The 13,206-nt window shown below is 46.0% G+C and overlaps 1 protein-coding gene across 4 annotated transcripts in view; it reads left to right on the forward strand.

Moving 5' to 3' along the window:
• Nucleotides 1-11,564, forward strand: part of GPATCH2L (G-patch domain containing 2 like) — a 297,460-nt gene extending 285,896 nt beyond the window's left edge. For all 4 annotated transcript variants that reach the window (XM_078659937.1, XM_078659938.1, XM_078659940.1 and 1 more), the window contains exon 10: nt 8,718-11,564. In XM_078659937.1, the coding sequence (XP_078516063.1) occupies nt 8,718-8,911 (194 nt within the window). In that variant the 3' untranslated portion in view covers nt 8,912-11,564. The remainder of the gene's footprint in view (nt 1-8,717) is intronic.
• The last annotated feature ends 1,642 nt before the right edge of the window (nt 11,565-13,206 follow it).

Raw genomic sequence — 13,206 nt, forward strand, 5'->3', positions numbered from 1 at the left:
TTATTAATACTTCAACCAGTTACAAATATGGGCCTACAACCACCAGGGCCGGCTGCTAATCAGGTTCATCACAGCAAGTCAGTTAGGACAAGACTCGGCCTCCCGGGAAGCGAATGTACCACAACTTAAATTAAAACTGGCTATAGAACATACCATGCGAATGACAGGATTCTAAAGGCTCCATTTTACAATATAAAAATAGAAGGATCAGGTGCCATACAATATCACAAAGTCGCAGAAAGGGCGGGCAAAATAGTAGGAATTCCACAATTAGATCGATCTCAGTTAAGACAGTGGCGCTAAGGCATACAAATCAGTATAAACAAGCATACAATCACAGTTCGCACCAGTTAAGCGCCCGCCCAATGATACTGAAATACCGTGAGAAATATAGGCACAGATAAAAAAGTCAATAATTGACAAAAGAATGGACCCACTATGCTGACCCGAAAAGGGAAGAAGCGAAAGAAAAGGCAAGGAAAGATACGAAAGAGAAAAAAGGCCATAGAAACAATAAGGAAAAACAAAATTCCCCTCCCCCAACCCCGCACCCCTGCAGATGACTACGGCCAACCCCCCTAGCAGCGTGCCTGTCGCCCCAAAGAACTGAAACCCGAAATATAGGAAGAACAAAGAGAAAGAAAGAAGAATTAAACCCCTACCCTAAAAGTAGAAATGGAGGAGGGTTATATCATACGCATTCCCGGTCTCTCCCCACCGCCTTAACAAAGAATCCCCCACAAAGCTGACACAATCGAGCAGACCACAATAGAAAAGTACACCGGAGGAAACTATAAACCCCGCCCCGGTCTCCGTTAACCTAGTAAAGCAATCCCGTTACCGATGAAACCATAGTGAGAAACCCCAAACAACAGTCTCAGCCTTGGCCCCGTCGATGAAATTTGCTGATTCCCTCCGATAAGTAGAGCCCCATCGTCAAATTGTCAAAATATACACAGAAGTTGCCGAAAGATGGTCTGTTAGATGGAGAAAGGATGGCAAATCCCAAAGTAGACGGCCGGTTCCAACGATGCCCCTCCCCGACTCCAAGGCCAGGCACTGTCCCATCCGCCATCTTGATGGACCAGCTGGGAAGGGGGTGCGACACAATCCAACACAGTTCACAGTTCCGACCAAAAGTTTCCAGAATGGGAACAGCAGTTAAATGTTCCGCCGGCTGCGAAACCAAAGATTCCGACCATATAGTGGAAACGCCGATCTAAGCATGTTCGAACAGTTCCACTTCTGTAGGGGCAGGCGCAGCTCCAAGCACCGGGTCTGAATGCACCGCTGGGGTGTCTGTCGGGAGGTGAGCTGGCCGCCGGGTCCCGGGCAACGAGTCAGGGTCCGGTCCCGACCCTCTAATTCCATCCGCTGCCGACATCAGATTCCAAACCTGGGCCTCCATAGTCACCTGAAGTGCCTCAAGGGCTGCCAGCACTGACCGCAATGACGGTCCGCACTTAGCCCGCTCCGCCGGGTTCCGCATAACATCAGGCATAGTGATCCCCACGGAGAGTCGCCTTCCCCGGGGTAAGATTAGTCGGAGCAGGAATGAACCGTGAGGGACAGATCGTCAACATGTGTTAGTGCGCGCCAAGTCTCCAACCCAAAGGCACCGGCGATGCAAACGCTAGGCCTCCGGGTCAGGGACCCCCGCCACACCGCCTCGGGCGTCACTCGTCTCCTCACCTCCGATACGGTACCAGGCAGCAGATCGGCAGCAAAGCAATCCAAAAGATGTCGAAAGTCCCATGGACCGGACCCTGCTGCCCTCACCGGTCCGCTGTTGTTCAACTAGTACCCGGCTGGACCAGCACTCGAGACCCCGGCTTCCAGACTGGGTTAGGCCTCAAATCAAACCTCGACATTACTCCACTCCACAATGTCGGAAAAGTCTCGGGATCGCTCCATCGGACTGCAGAGTAGTTCATATACACGGATATGGGGCGGGAAATCAGGATAGATGACAGGTTCTTCGAGCGAAAGACGGAGGTCAGCGGAGCCGGGAGACTATGCGGCCATCTTGCTTGCTGTCGTAGCTCCCCCCCCCCCCCACTTCACTATTTTTAATGTGGTTTCCTCATTACCATGGCTTCCACCATCTTCAGCGTCATTTGATCGACATGTATTAACAACCGCGTTTCTGCACGGTAGTGCAGACAACATGGGCGTCCCCTCCAATGGCGCTGAGGATCGTCGCCCCACGTACGTGCCCCCCAAAGCCCAGAGATGAAAAATAAAATGGTAAATCTTGCCATTTTATTTTTCATCTTCCTGTCCTGAACCCATCTTCAGGACAGTGAAGGGCCTGCTAAGTGACAGCAGGAAGATTGGTGGGCAGAGGGCTGCCTTTGCACTTGTTCAAAGTGCGCATGTCTTTTAGGCCAGCCGTCTTGTGACGGCCTATTTAACAACACGGGGTGGTGATGGACAGGGTTTCTGAATTAAGCAGAATACTCTCACCCAGTCAAGAGATCAGGGCTAGATCCAACACCGTTTTTTAGCTCACTGCACCATCCCAGTTCAGAACCTGGCTATAAGCAAATTAGTCTGTTCCTGTCCCAGTGCATGATGGGAACAGGGCAAACCAAACTACCAAGCCAATTCTTACACTGGGAAGGAAACAAGCTTCCGGGGACCGGTTTCTGGCATTTCAGCCGTCGTCGGCCCGGCTTGCTTGAATCCTGATGGTGCAATGAGCAAGGGACTCACATCTGAGTATACCCTTCCACGCTTAGGGTGGACAAAATATTTAACAACAAGGGGTGGTGATGGACAGGGTTTCTGAATTAAGCAGAATACTCTCACCCAGTCAAGAGATCAGGGCTAGATCCAACACCGTTTTTTAGCTCACTGCACCATCCCAGTTCAGAACCTGGCTATAAGCAAATTAGTCTGTTCCTGTCCCAGTGCATGATGGGAACAGGGCAAACCAAACTACCAAGCCAATTCTTACACTGGGAAGGAAACAAGCTTCCGGGGACCGGTTTCTGGCATTTCAGCCGTCGTCGGCCCGGCTTGCTTGAATCCTGATGGTGCAATGAGCAAGGGACTCACATCTGAGTATACCCTTCCACGCTTAGGGTGGACAAAATATTTAACAACAAGGGGTGGTGATGGACAGGGTTTCTGAATTAAGCAGAATACTCTCACCCAGTCAAGAGATCAGGGCTAGATCCAACACCGTTTTTTAGCTCACTGCACCATCCCAGTTCAGAACCTGGCTATAAGCAAATTAGTCTGTTCCTGTCCCAGTGCATGATGGGAACAGGGCAAACCAAACTACCAAGCCAATTCTTTCACTGGGAAGGAAACAAGCTTCCGGGGACCGGTTTCTGGCATTTCAGCCGTCGTCGGCCCGGCTTGCTTGAATCCTGATGGTGCAATGAGCAAGGGACTCACATCTGAGTATACCCTTCCACGCTTAGGGTGGACAAAATATTTAACAACAAGGGGTGGTGATGGACAGGGTTTCTGAATTAAGCAGAATACTCTCACCCAGTCAAGAGATCAGGGCTAGATCCAACACCGTTTTTTAGCTCACTGCACCATCCCAGTTCAGAACCTGGCTATAAGCAAATTAGTCTGTTCCTGTCCCAGTGCATGATGGGAACAGGGCAAACCAAACTACCAAGCCAATTCTTACACTGGGAAGGAAACAAGCTTCCGGGGATCGGTTTCTGGCATTTCAGCCGTCGTCGGCCCGGCTTGCTTGAATCCTGATGGTGCAATGAGCAAGGGACTTGGTTCTGAGCTGGGATGGGGCAGTGAGCTAATTAACGGTGATGGATCAAGCCCTGATCTTTGGACTGGGTAAGAGTGGTCTGCTTAATTCAGACACTCTGTTCATCACCACCCCCTTTTTGAATCGTTTTTGGCCACTATAGGTGTGGCAGGGTATACTCAGACATGAGTTCCTTGCTCACTGCTCCATCAGGATTCAAGCAAGCCGGGCCGACGAGGCTGAAATGCCAGAAACCGGTCCCCGGTAGCTTGTCTCCTTTCTGGTGAAGAATTGGCTTGGTAGTTTGGTCTGCCCTGTTCCCATGATGCACTGGGCCAGGGACAGACTAATTTGCATATAGCCAGGTTCTGAGCTGGGATGGGGCAGTGAGCTAAATAACGGTGATGGATCAAGCCCTGATCTTTGGACTGGGTAAGAGTGGTCTGCTTAATTCAGACACTCTGTTCATCACCACCCCCTTTTCTGAATCGTTTTTGGCCACTATAGGTGTGGCAGGGTATACTCAGACATGAGTCCCTTGCTCACTGCTCCATCAGGATTCAAGCAAGCCGGGCCGACGAGGCTGAAATGCCAGAAACCGGTCCCCGGTAGCTTGTCTCCTTTCTGGTGAAGAATTGGCTTGGTAGTTTGGTCTGCCCTGTTCCCATGATTCACTGGGCCAGGGACAGACTAATTTGCATATAGCCAGGTTCTGAGCTGGGATGGGGCAGTGAGCTAAATAACGGTGATGGATCAAGCCCTGATCTTTGGACTGGGTAAGAGTGGTCTGCTTAATTCAGACACTCTGTTCATCACCACCCCCTTTTCTGAATCGTTTTTGGCCACTATAGGTGTGGCAGGGTATACTCAGACATGAGTCCCTTGCTCACTGCTCCATCAGGATTCAAGCAAGCCGGGCCGACGAGGCTGAAATGCCAGAAACCGGTCCCCGGTAGCTTGTCTCCTTTCTGGTGAAGAATTGGCTTGGTAGTTTGGTCTGCCCTGTTCCCATGATGCACTGGGCCAGGGACAGACTAATTTGCATATAGCCAGGTTCTGAGCTGGGATGGGGCAGTGAGCTAAATAACGGTGATGGATCAAGCCCTGATCTTTGGACTGGGTAAGAGTGGTCTGCTTAATTCAGACACTCTGTTCATCACCACCCCCTTTTCTGAATCGTCTTGTGACGGCCAGCCAGACATGCACACTTTAAAGCTCTCAACTCCGCTGTCTTAAGATATCTAGGCCAGTGGATTAGCTAGACTAGTTGCCGCCCATGACGGTCCTTGTAGTTGTATGTAAGAGAGGGTCGGGGTGCTGGCGATTCCTACTGTGGTGCTGGCGTTGCCGCAGGTAAGAGCGGGGGGTGGAGGCCACTGCCTCCAAAACTCGTGTCGCCCCGGGGCGGACCTCTCCCCCTTACTACGCCACAGAGCTAGGTTGAGAGCAAGTGCAAGAATCCAGTGTCCTTGGGAGCACCGAGAGAGGCCGCTCCCACCAATGAGGGCACTGTTCACATGCTGGTTAAAAGTAGATGCCAGCCGCCACTGACAGACAAATGAGGAGTGTGGAGTCCTGAAGGTCAGACAATGTTTTTGTACCTTTACTTCTTTCTCAGGTTGAGGACATTTCGGGCAGTGGCGTCTTGTATCCACGTGCCCGTGTCAAGATCCCCTCTGCCCTAGGTGTGGCCATGTCTGTGCCCTTGTACTCTTCCCCTTCAGCCCCTGCAGAACTGGGGATGACAGGCTATTCCAGGGCCTCTGATCCGGTGCAGTCTCCGCCCTTGAGACCTAGCACTAGCGATGCCTGTTTCTGGCTGATATCTGCCGTGCTGTGAAGATGTCCCAGCAGCGAAGGCGCTTTCTTTTATCCTCTCTAGCCATCGCCTATAAGTGACTTTCAGATGAATGGAGAATCCGTTGAGGAGCCCATGTAGAGCTCTGGATGGTGTCCAGTGGCGGATGATGCTATCTGTGTCCCCCTCTGCATGCATATGTATCAGCCCTCCATCATTATACCATGGCAATATATGCACTATCTGAACATCTCGACAGACGCTCCCGGCAAGTGTATGTATGTATTCAATGTATGAATTAACCATTAGGAGACGCCGCATCCGCCAATAGCGCAGCCTGCCGCTGTCTTAACACTTCTTTTCATCGCAGAAAAAACTTAGGCTGGGCTGTAGTCCTCAGCTGGAGATGGGCGAAGCGAGCCTGTGTGAGAAGTGATGGATAGCACCACAAACTCAAATGCACTCTTATTTAAAATCTGCGATAAACTTCTTCACCTGGACTGAATGACATTTCTTTCCGCCGTCTCCCTCTGTAACGTTTGTGCAAAAGAAAAATATATTCAACTAATTATTTCTCCCGTCATCACTACATCTCCGGTTCAAATCATTTAGTATTTTAGAAAATTACACACAATTCATGCAGTAATTTGAGTGAAACCTTTATAATAATAGTACATAGTGGACATACGTCAACGTGCATTATAGAAATCCACACAATACATAAAACAAATCTGTGGTTAACATTCAAACGCTACCTGCATGCCAGAAACTGCAAAGAGGAAAAACATGCAAGTACCCAATTCATTTTCTAAGTAACATTAACAATGAATTACTGTAAAAGTTCACAGCTTACAGTGAAGAAGACTGAATTATGCGCCGTACCGTCCTTTGAAAACCGAAAGTAAAAAGACTTCAGTCATCGCTTGTGAATCTCATCTGAAACCTAGGTTCCCCTCACAATCCGTATAGTTTAATATTTTGTAAAACATTGATTTAGAATAGTCTAGACCAGGAAATAATTAGAGAATTAGGTCACTAATCATTACCTAGGAATCCCTGCATGCAGTAAAGACTCTGTAAGGAGTCCCAGCCTCCTGTTTCTGCAACTAGATGCATACATAAGTCACTTTAAGACACATCTTTTAAGGCCTAAACCGATTTTAGATATAATACACCTGCTTTAGAATCAACCGCTGACCCTCTCCGCTAATTCCACCATCTCCAATTTGCCCTCAGAGGCAAAGATTATGGAGCAATGTGAAGTGAACGCTCTTGTAAATAAAACAATCAGGGTTGGGACAGAATTAGTTCTAGTTTACCTGAGAGGACAGTTCCTCTAGTGACTTTAAGGTCGCCCTTGTTCTTATAGCATGAACCTTCCTTGCTCTAACCCATTTTTGAGCAAAGGTGCTCTTCAACTGGTTTCATGAATGACCATCAGACTATCAGTCTTTTCTCAGCTTAATAACTTCCTGTCTGACAAAACACAAATGACACTATGAACTGCATTGCCAAATAGCTCATAGATACCTGTGGTGTTAGCAGAAGTTTCTGGCGAGTCTGGTTCATAAAAGAACAATACTTTTTATTTTTTATGAACTCTTTCTTCCTTGGGTTTCTTGTACTGCTGCAGGTTTGTCATGGAGTCCGTTCTCATCCGTTTGGTCTCATTAGCATTGCTGTCTATAGTTGTGTTTCTGGTGTCGATGAGTTAGGGAAAGGTTACTTAGTCCTCGTTATAGCGGGAAGGGGGTGTCTCAGGACATGAATCCGGTGCCTGATGATCAGTCAGAGTCCGTGTCTCAGGCTTCCTTTTTGACGAGCTGGTTGAATATGCAGTCTTAGAACTGCCACCTACCATATTATATAATATTTCAGCTAGTAACCTTCAGCTATCCAGGCTGTTATCCTGTCTTTCAGCCACCTGTTACTTAATTAGGCTAGACTAGATTGCATAGTTTTGAAATAAATAAGTAGACTTATTCCATTATAAACCCGCATTATTTTTGAACTTGTCAATTTGTATGTCCATCTTTTTGGTCCCAAGGGCAGTTACGGTTTTTATTTATGGTATTGTATATGGGATGGCTGTAGTATTCATTATAATAACTAGTCTCTTGTGCTTTACAATTAACATGTGCCTGCCATCGTTCTTTAATGAACCGCCACTCACAAACTTTTAGGAGGAAGTGGAAGGGAAGTGATCAGATAAAGTGCCAGGTTCTTCTTTATTTCCCTGTCAATAATAGATGATCATTTGCTTATTTGTTAGAAGGGATCATAGCATTTTTAGGTCCTTTGAGCAGTTGCATTTCTGCTTTCCCTAGCTTGACTTGGATTTTCAAGGGGTCGCTCGGGAAAAGTGTTTCAGAGAGGTGTTGTTACAAACAGTAATAACGACGTATCATATTCAGGCAAAGGGGTAATAAGGCAAGGAATAATAGTACAATCAAAGCTTTACCTCTTTCTACAGTCACTGTTACCTTGCTGTTTGCTAAAATATTGCCTTGAGATTTAGTAAATAATGTCTACAATTAATCATATATTGCATTATTTTATATACCACTCAGAAAAAAACTGTCAGTGCAGGAAAAATTGGACAGTGTTATCTGCTCTCTATTCCGTCTGAGAGTGTAGAGGCGGTGCACCAAGCGCGTTTGAACCTCAAAGCACATATTACCATCCTGATGTTCTCGCAATGTATTTGGACAGTTGCTAGACCAATCTCATTGCTGATCTGTCAGGCTTCTTCCCCGCCATCACCACAGTTTTTGTGTATGTGACTCTTTCTAAATCGTTCTCTCCACTTGGCTTCTTGACTATTATCTTCTCTCTGCTCTCTTTAGGAATGGCTCTTTGTACACAGTTTTCCATTGTAAGTCAGCTTTTTAAGGCTATCTGTCTTTGCGCACAGTTCTCTAAGCAGCACTATGCACGTCTTGCTACACAGTGTTTTGCACATAGTTTAGCCTGTACACTATTTGCTCTGTATAGTTCTCAGCACAACCATGTTCGCAGTTCCTTGTCTGTACGCTGCTCTTTCTACATAGCTCTATATGCAGTTTGCTGTGCACACAGGCCTGTCTGTGTTTGATCTTGTGCCCACTTCTACAGGTCAATCTGTCTCTACTTGGTCTTCGTTTTACAGCTTTGCAGTTTTAAGTGCTCGTCTCTTATTTCTTATCCCTACAGGTTTATTGCCGCAGATGGCCTGCCTTGACCAGATGCAGCCAGGAACCACAGCTCCAAGAACTCTACACCCAGAGACACCAAGCAGACAAATCCCAGGGGCAGCTGGGAAGCCTCCCTCTGGCACCATGCCACACTTCTTTAAGATGCCCCAGGAGAAAGGACAAGGGCCCAGCCAGAGGGGCAGCGAGGCATGAGCAGTGAGGACAACATAGCATCATGTCTCCTCTTCATTATCAAGGATCTCTCTGTTGGGTTTTGTGGTGGATGACCACCACTTTTTTAGCGCTCCGAGCGCGGTGCATGTTGGTGCATGCAGTTTCCGGACCATCCTCACACACTGAGAACCAAATCATGAGCCACCCATGCCTTCCAAGGGATCACAGTCAGGCCTAGAATCAATAGTATTACTGATCGCGCCACTGAGGCGGTGATGGTAGCATGATCCTAAGGATGCCCTCACCTCTTCAGTCCGACTCTGCCATGGTGTGGTCAATGCACTGACTGCACCGTCACCACAATGGCAGTGGAGCATGGCTGTGTCTTTTGTAGCATCACTTGACTATCGTTTAATTGGGAAAGAAGTTCCTGCTCCAGTTGAATATGTCCAATATATCCAGGGTTCGTGAAATTTAAAAAATGAGATCATGGCTTCAGTATTGCTGTCAGTGCTTCAGGAATGGACGCGTGACTTCTTCCCTTCATGTGCAAGCACAGCTTCAGCAAGTCTCGCTGCTTCAAAAACGCAATCATGCCTTTAGTATTGCTTTTACTTCTACAATGTTTGACTCACTCCTTCAGTATTGCTGTCACTGCTTGAGCAGTGGAATCAGGGCTTGGCTTCAGTACTGCTGCCTGCTTCAGTAGTGGAATTGGGAGATAACTACTGTAACCACTGCTTTTTCATCGGAATCCTGGCCTCCTCGTTCCTGTCCCTACTTTTTCAATGCAGTTACGGCTTCCATGCTGCTGTCTGCTTCAGCAATAAGATAATGCCTTGGGTGTTGCTGTTAGTGCTTCTTCAGTGTAACCTTAGCTTCAGTATCTTTGTTGCTGCTCCTGCAATAGAACCTCAGCTTCAGTATTGCTATCACCGCTTCTGCAGTGGGATAATGGCGTTGATGTTGCTGTCGATATTTCTGTAATAGAATTAAGGCTTTGTTCTTGCTGTCTTTGATTTAACATTGCTTTGACTGCTTGAGGGTACAGACCTGGCAACAGAATGACCGCTTTACCATTGTTATGACTGCTGCTTCAATGGGAACTCTGCATCAGTATTCCTTTCACTGCAGCTTTAATGGGACCAGCGCTTCAGTATTGCTGTCACTGCTTATGAAATGTAATGGAATCTTGGCTTCCGAATCGCCGCTGCTGCAATGTAATCCTGGCTTCTTCATTGCTGTGATTGCTGCTGCTCTCAGATCATAGCAGTAATACTCAAAGTGGTGCAGTATTTCTGCCACTGCTTGATCAGCAAAATCACCGCTTCAGGAATGATATAATATATTCTATCACTGCTTCTGTATAGCTGTCATTGCTTTAGTATGTAACTTTTGAGAAGTTGAGTGCTATTTTCATTGGCATCATGTCAGTGAAAACATCAACTTTTCATTTGAGTCATCACCTTTTTGGGAATGATGTCAGAATGTCAATATTATTAGTATCAACTGCATTGAATGTGTACTGACTATATCACTTTTATATCAAAGGTTTTGAATTACCTCTACACTCCTCCAGATGGGTTTCAATACAACGTACCTGTCTGTGACTTCTTCCTTTCTGATAGGGTGTTGCCTCATTTTTGCATCTCCTCAAAGTATCTGTGAGCCTGTGAACACCTTTCCCATACAGGTTACCCTGAAGGAACATATACCTCTAAAATGGCAGAGTATTGTTTGTTCAGACATTGAAGTGATCATTCAGGAATTGTGGGGCATTGGTATGAAACAGTATTGCCCTGGCAAATCGCAACTCCATGGTGATTACAAAGGTTATTGTCGACTTACTACTCCCTGACAAACTCCAAAAGAGGAAAGAGCGGATTGTTGGTGCAGCTCTTATCACTAGCATTCTAATTTATATTTAGTAGACCTAGTGATGCATTCCCATTTCAGACTTTTATAGTACCAATGGCATCGCTGGCTGAATGAGCTTTCCTTTCTGGCACATACGGACCTTCTGCATCCTGGATCTTCCACCTGAGCAGTAACTACCACTTCACAGCACCCATTACTCTTCCCAAGTACATGGAGAGCCCAACAGTATACGTGGGTAGCTAAAAGTGTATCTTGCAGGGACTGCGGTGTTGATAGCCCGCCCTGACCTCTCTGCTTCATCCAGTGTGTAAACTAGCACGATGAAGCTGTTGTGGAGCACTCCTTGTAGTGCATCTTCTGAAAATTAACACTTGTCAGTATAGTCTCAGAATGCCACGTGTTCATAATGACAACCAGGAGAAGCAGTTGTACTTATAATCTACACTATTTATGTTTTTTTATATTTTGAAACATGTCATCCAGTTGCTGGTTTCCACTGCCTTTTGCAGTGCCTCATATTGTAGTTGACGTGCTTGTGCACTCAGATTTGTACATTGCTTAATTGGTTTTGCCCGCACACCGATTGGGCCTTCTTGCTTATGACTGATGGCCACTCAGTCTTGTTCATTATTGCAGCCTGATTCAAATTCCAGCAATTTTATGTTTTGTCACACAGACCACTAACCCTCCTTAATAGTCTTTATGACCGAATCAAGATAGTATGAGTGGGTATTATTGCTTGGAATTTTTAAAGCTAGAAGTTTGAGCTTTCCCCAGTGAGAATTTGATTAAACATGATGTGCTTCTGCTTTCATTTTGAGATGTAATCTTTTAAGTAACTATACTCAGAAGAAATGACACAAGTAGGGCATGCCAAAAGGAGAGCTCCTGGCTGCAATGCTGTCCAATGCCGCTTAAGAAAAAGATGTGCGTTTGAGTCCCCTGTAGAAATGGGCTCACTGACTGCTGATATTCCTCCTTTTTAGGTCGAGCCTAGCAGCGGCCAGGCGCTGCTCTGCGAGGCTTCTTGTGGCTTCTCCCTGTGGGTCTGACTCTTCCCACATATTGGATTGGCTTTTGCGTGTGTCTTTCAAACATGAAAGCACGCAAATGGCTAAAGGCGGGTGCATGTCCCACCTCTTTTCTAATGTTCATTTCCACTGCGTTTTGCTCTCGGGAGCGAGCAGCGGCGCGCAGGGTGGCAGCTGCATACCTCGTGGGTCAGGTTACTATTTCCACACAACGCGCTGTGCTTTCGCTTATTTTGCTTCCCTGACTCTCTCATTTGTTGCTGACTAGGGATAAATGGTCAACATAAAAGTAGGACTGCCTTTGCAAAATTCCATTAAGCAATTGCCGACGCCACATTTGAATGGTGTTAAATTCTATTCCCTGGACTAATTTCCAAGAAAAAAGGAGCAATTGTCAAGCGTAATAAAATCAGTGTATTAAATGTTTTACTAGATTATCCAGATTATCTATATTTATACTCTAATAAAAATCACCGGTTTCCCAAAAATAACATAGCAATATTTTATAAATGATTAATAAGCTTTCAGCTATGAAAGGTAAACTGATATAAGTTTTATCTACTCATTTTTAGGTTGAGCCTAGAGCAGCGCATGCGCTGCTTGCTCGACTTTTAGTAAGGGGGTTTTCAAAGTGCTACGAGAGGCTTTTGCTGGCCTCAAGCTTGCGTTCACATGCGCAGCCTCCATGTGGGTTTCTGTCAAGGCTCTTTAAGCCTTGCGTGCCTCTCTCCGCCTTGCTTGCTTCAATTCCCGCCCCCTCCCCCACCACAGATCGCGTCGCTAGGTAACTTCAGCCTGAACAATCTGTCAAATGTGTGCACATCTGAATCGAGCTTTCAGCATATATACTTTGTTAAACATGCATATAGCTGCATATTCACACCATTAAACATGCACGGACAGCACTCCTGGGCTTGTTTTATTTGACACAGTAACGTTACCATCTTGCATGAGCAAGGGAGACAGGGCATTTGGCGAGTGAATCTACAAAAATTGTACAAGAACGTCAGACGTCAGAATTACTGCTTCTATGTTCAAGATGTGATAATAATATCACTGCAAGGCGCGCTGGTTGTACATGAAACCTATGGGTTTCTCCTCCAATTTTTTCTTGTTAGGTTAGCTTTTGTAGCTTTTTTATTTTATTTTTTTTTTTTTAAAGAAAAACATTCACTTTATTTATGAGTTCATAAGTTTATTCGTTTCCAAAAATATTTTCGTCAGAATTCATGGTCATTCATTTCATTCATGAATATTTTCATGCATTACTTCATGCATTATTTAATGCCCGCCCAATGCATTTCGGGTTGAACCTTCATCAGGGGCCTAAAGGATGAAAACATACAGGACCTTAGTATTCAGGGTCTGAACTTAATTGATAAATACATTGATAACTTCAATCATTTTGCATTCTCACAGGGGTTA

The sequence above is a fragment of the Lissotriton helveticus genome, chromosome 9, assembly GCF_964261635.1.
Source record: "Lissotriton helveticus chromosome 9, aLisHel1.1, whole genome shotgun sequence".
NCBI classification, from domain to species: domain Eukaryota; kingdom Metazoa; phylum Chordata; class Amphibia; order Caudata; family Salamandridae; genus Lissotriton; species Lissotriton helveticus.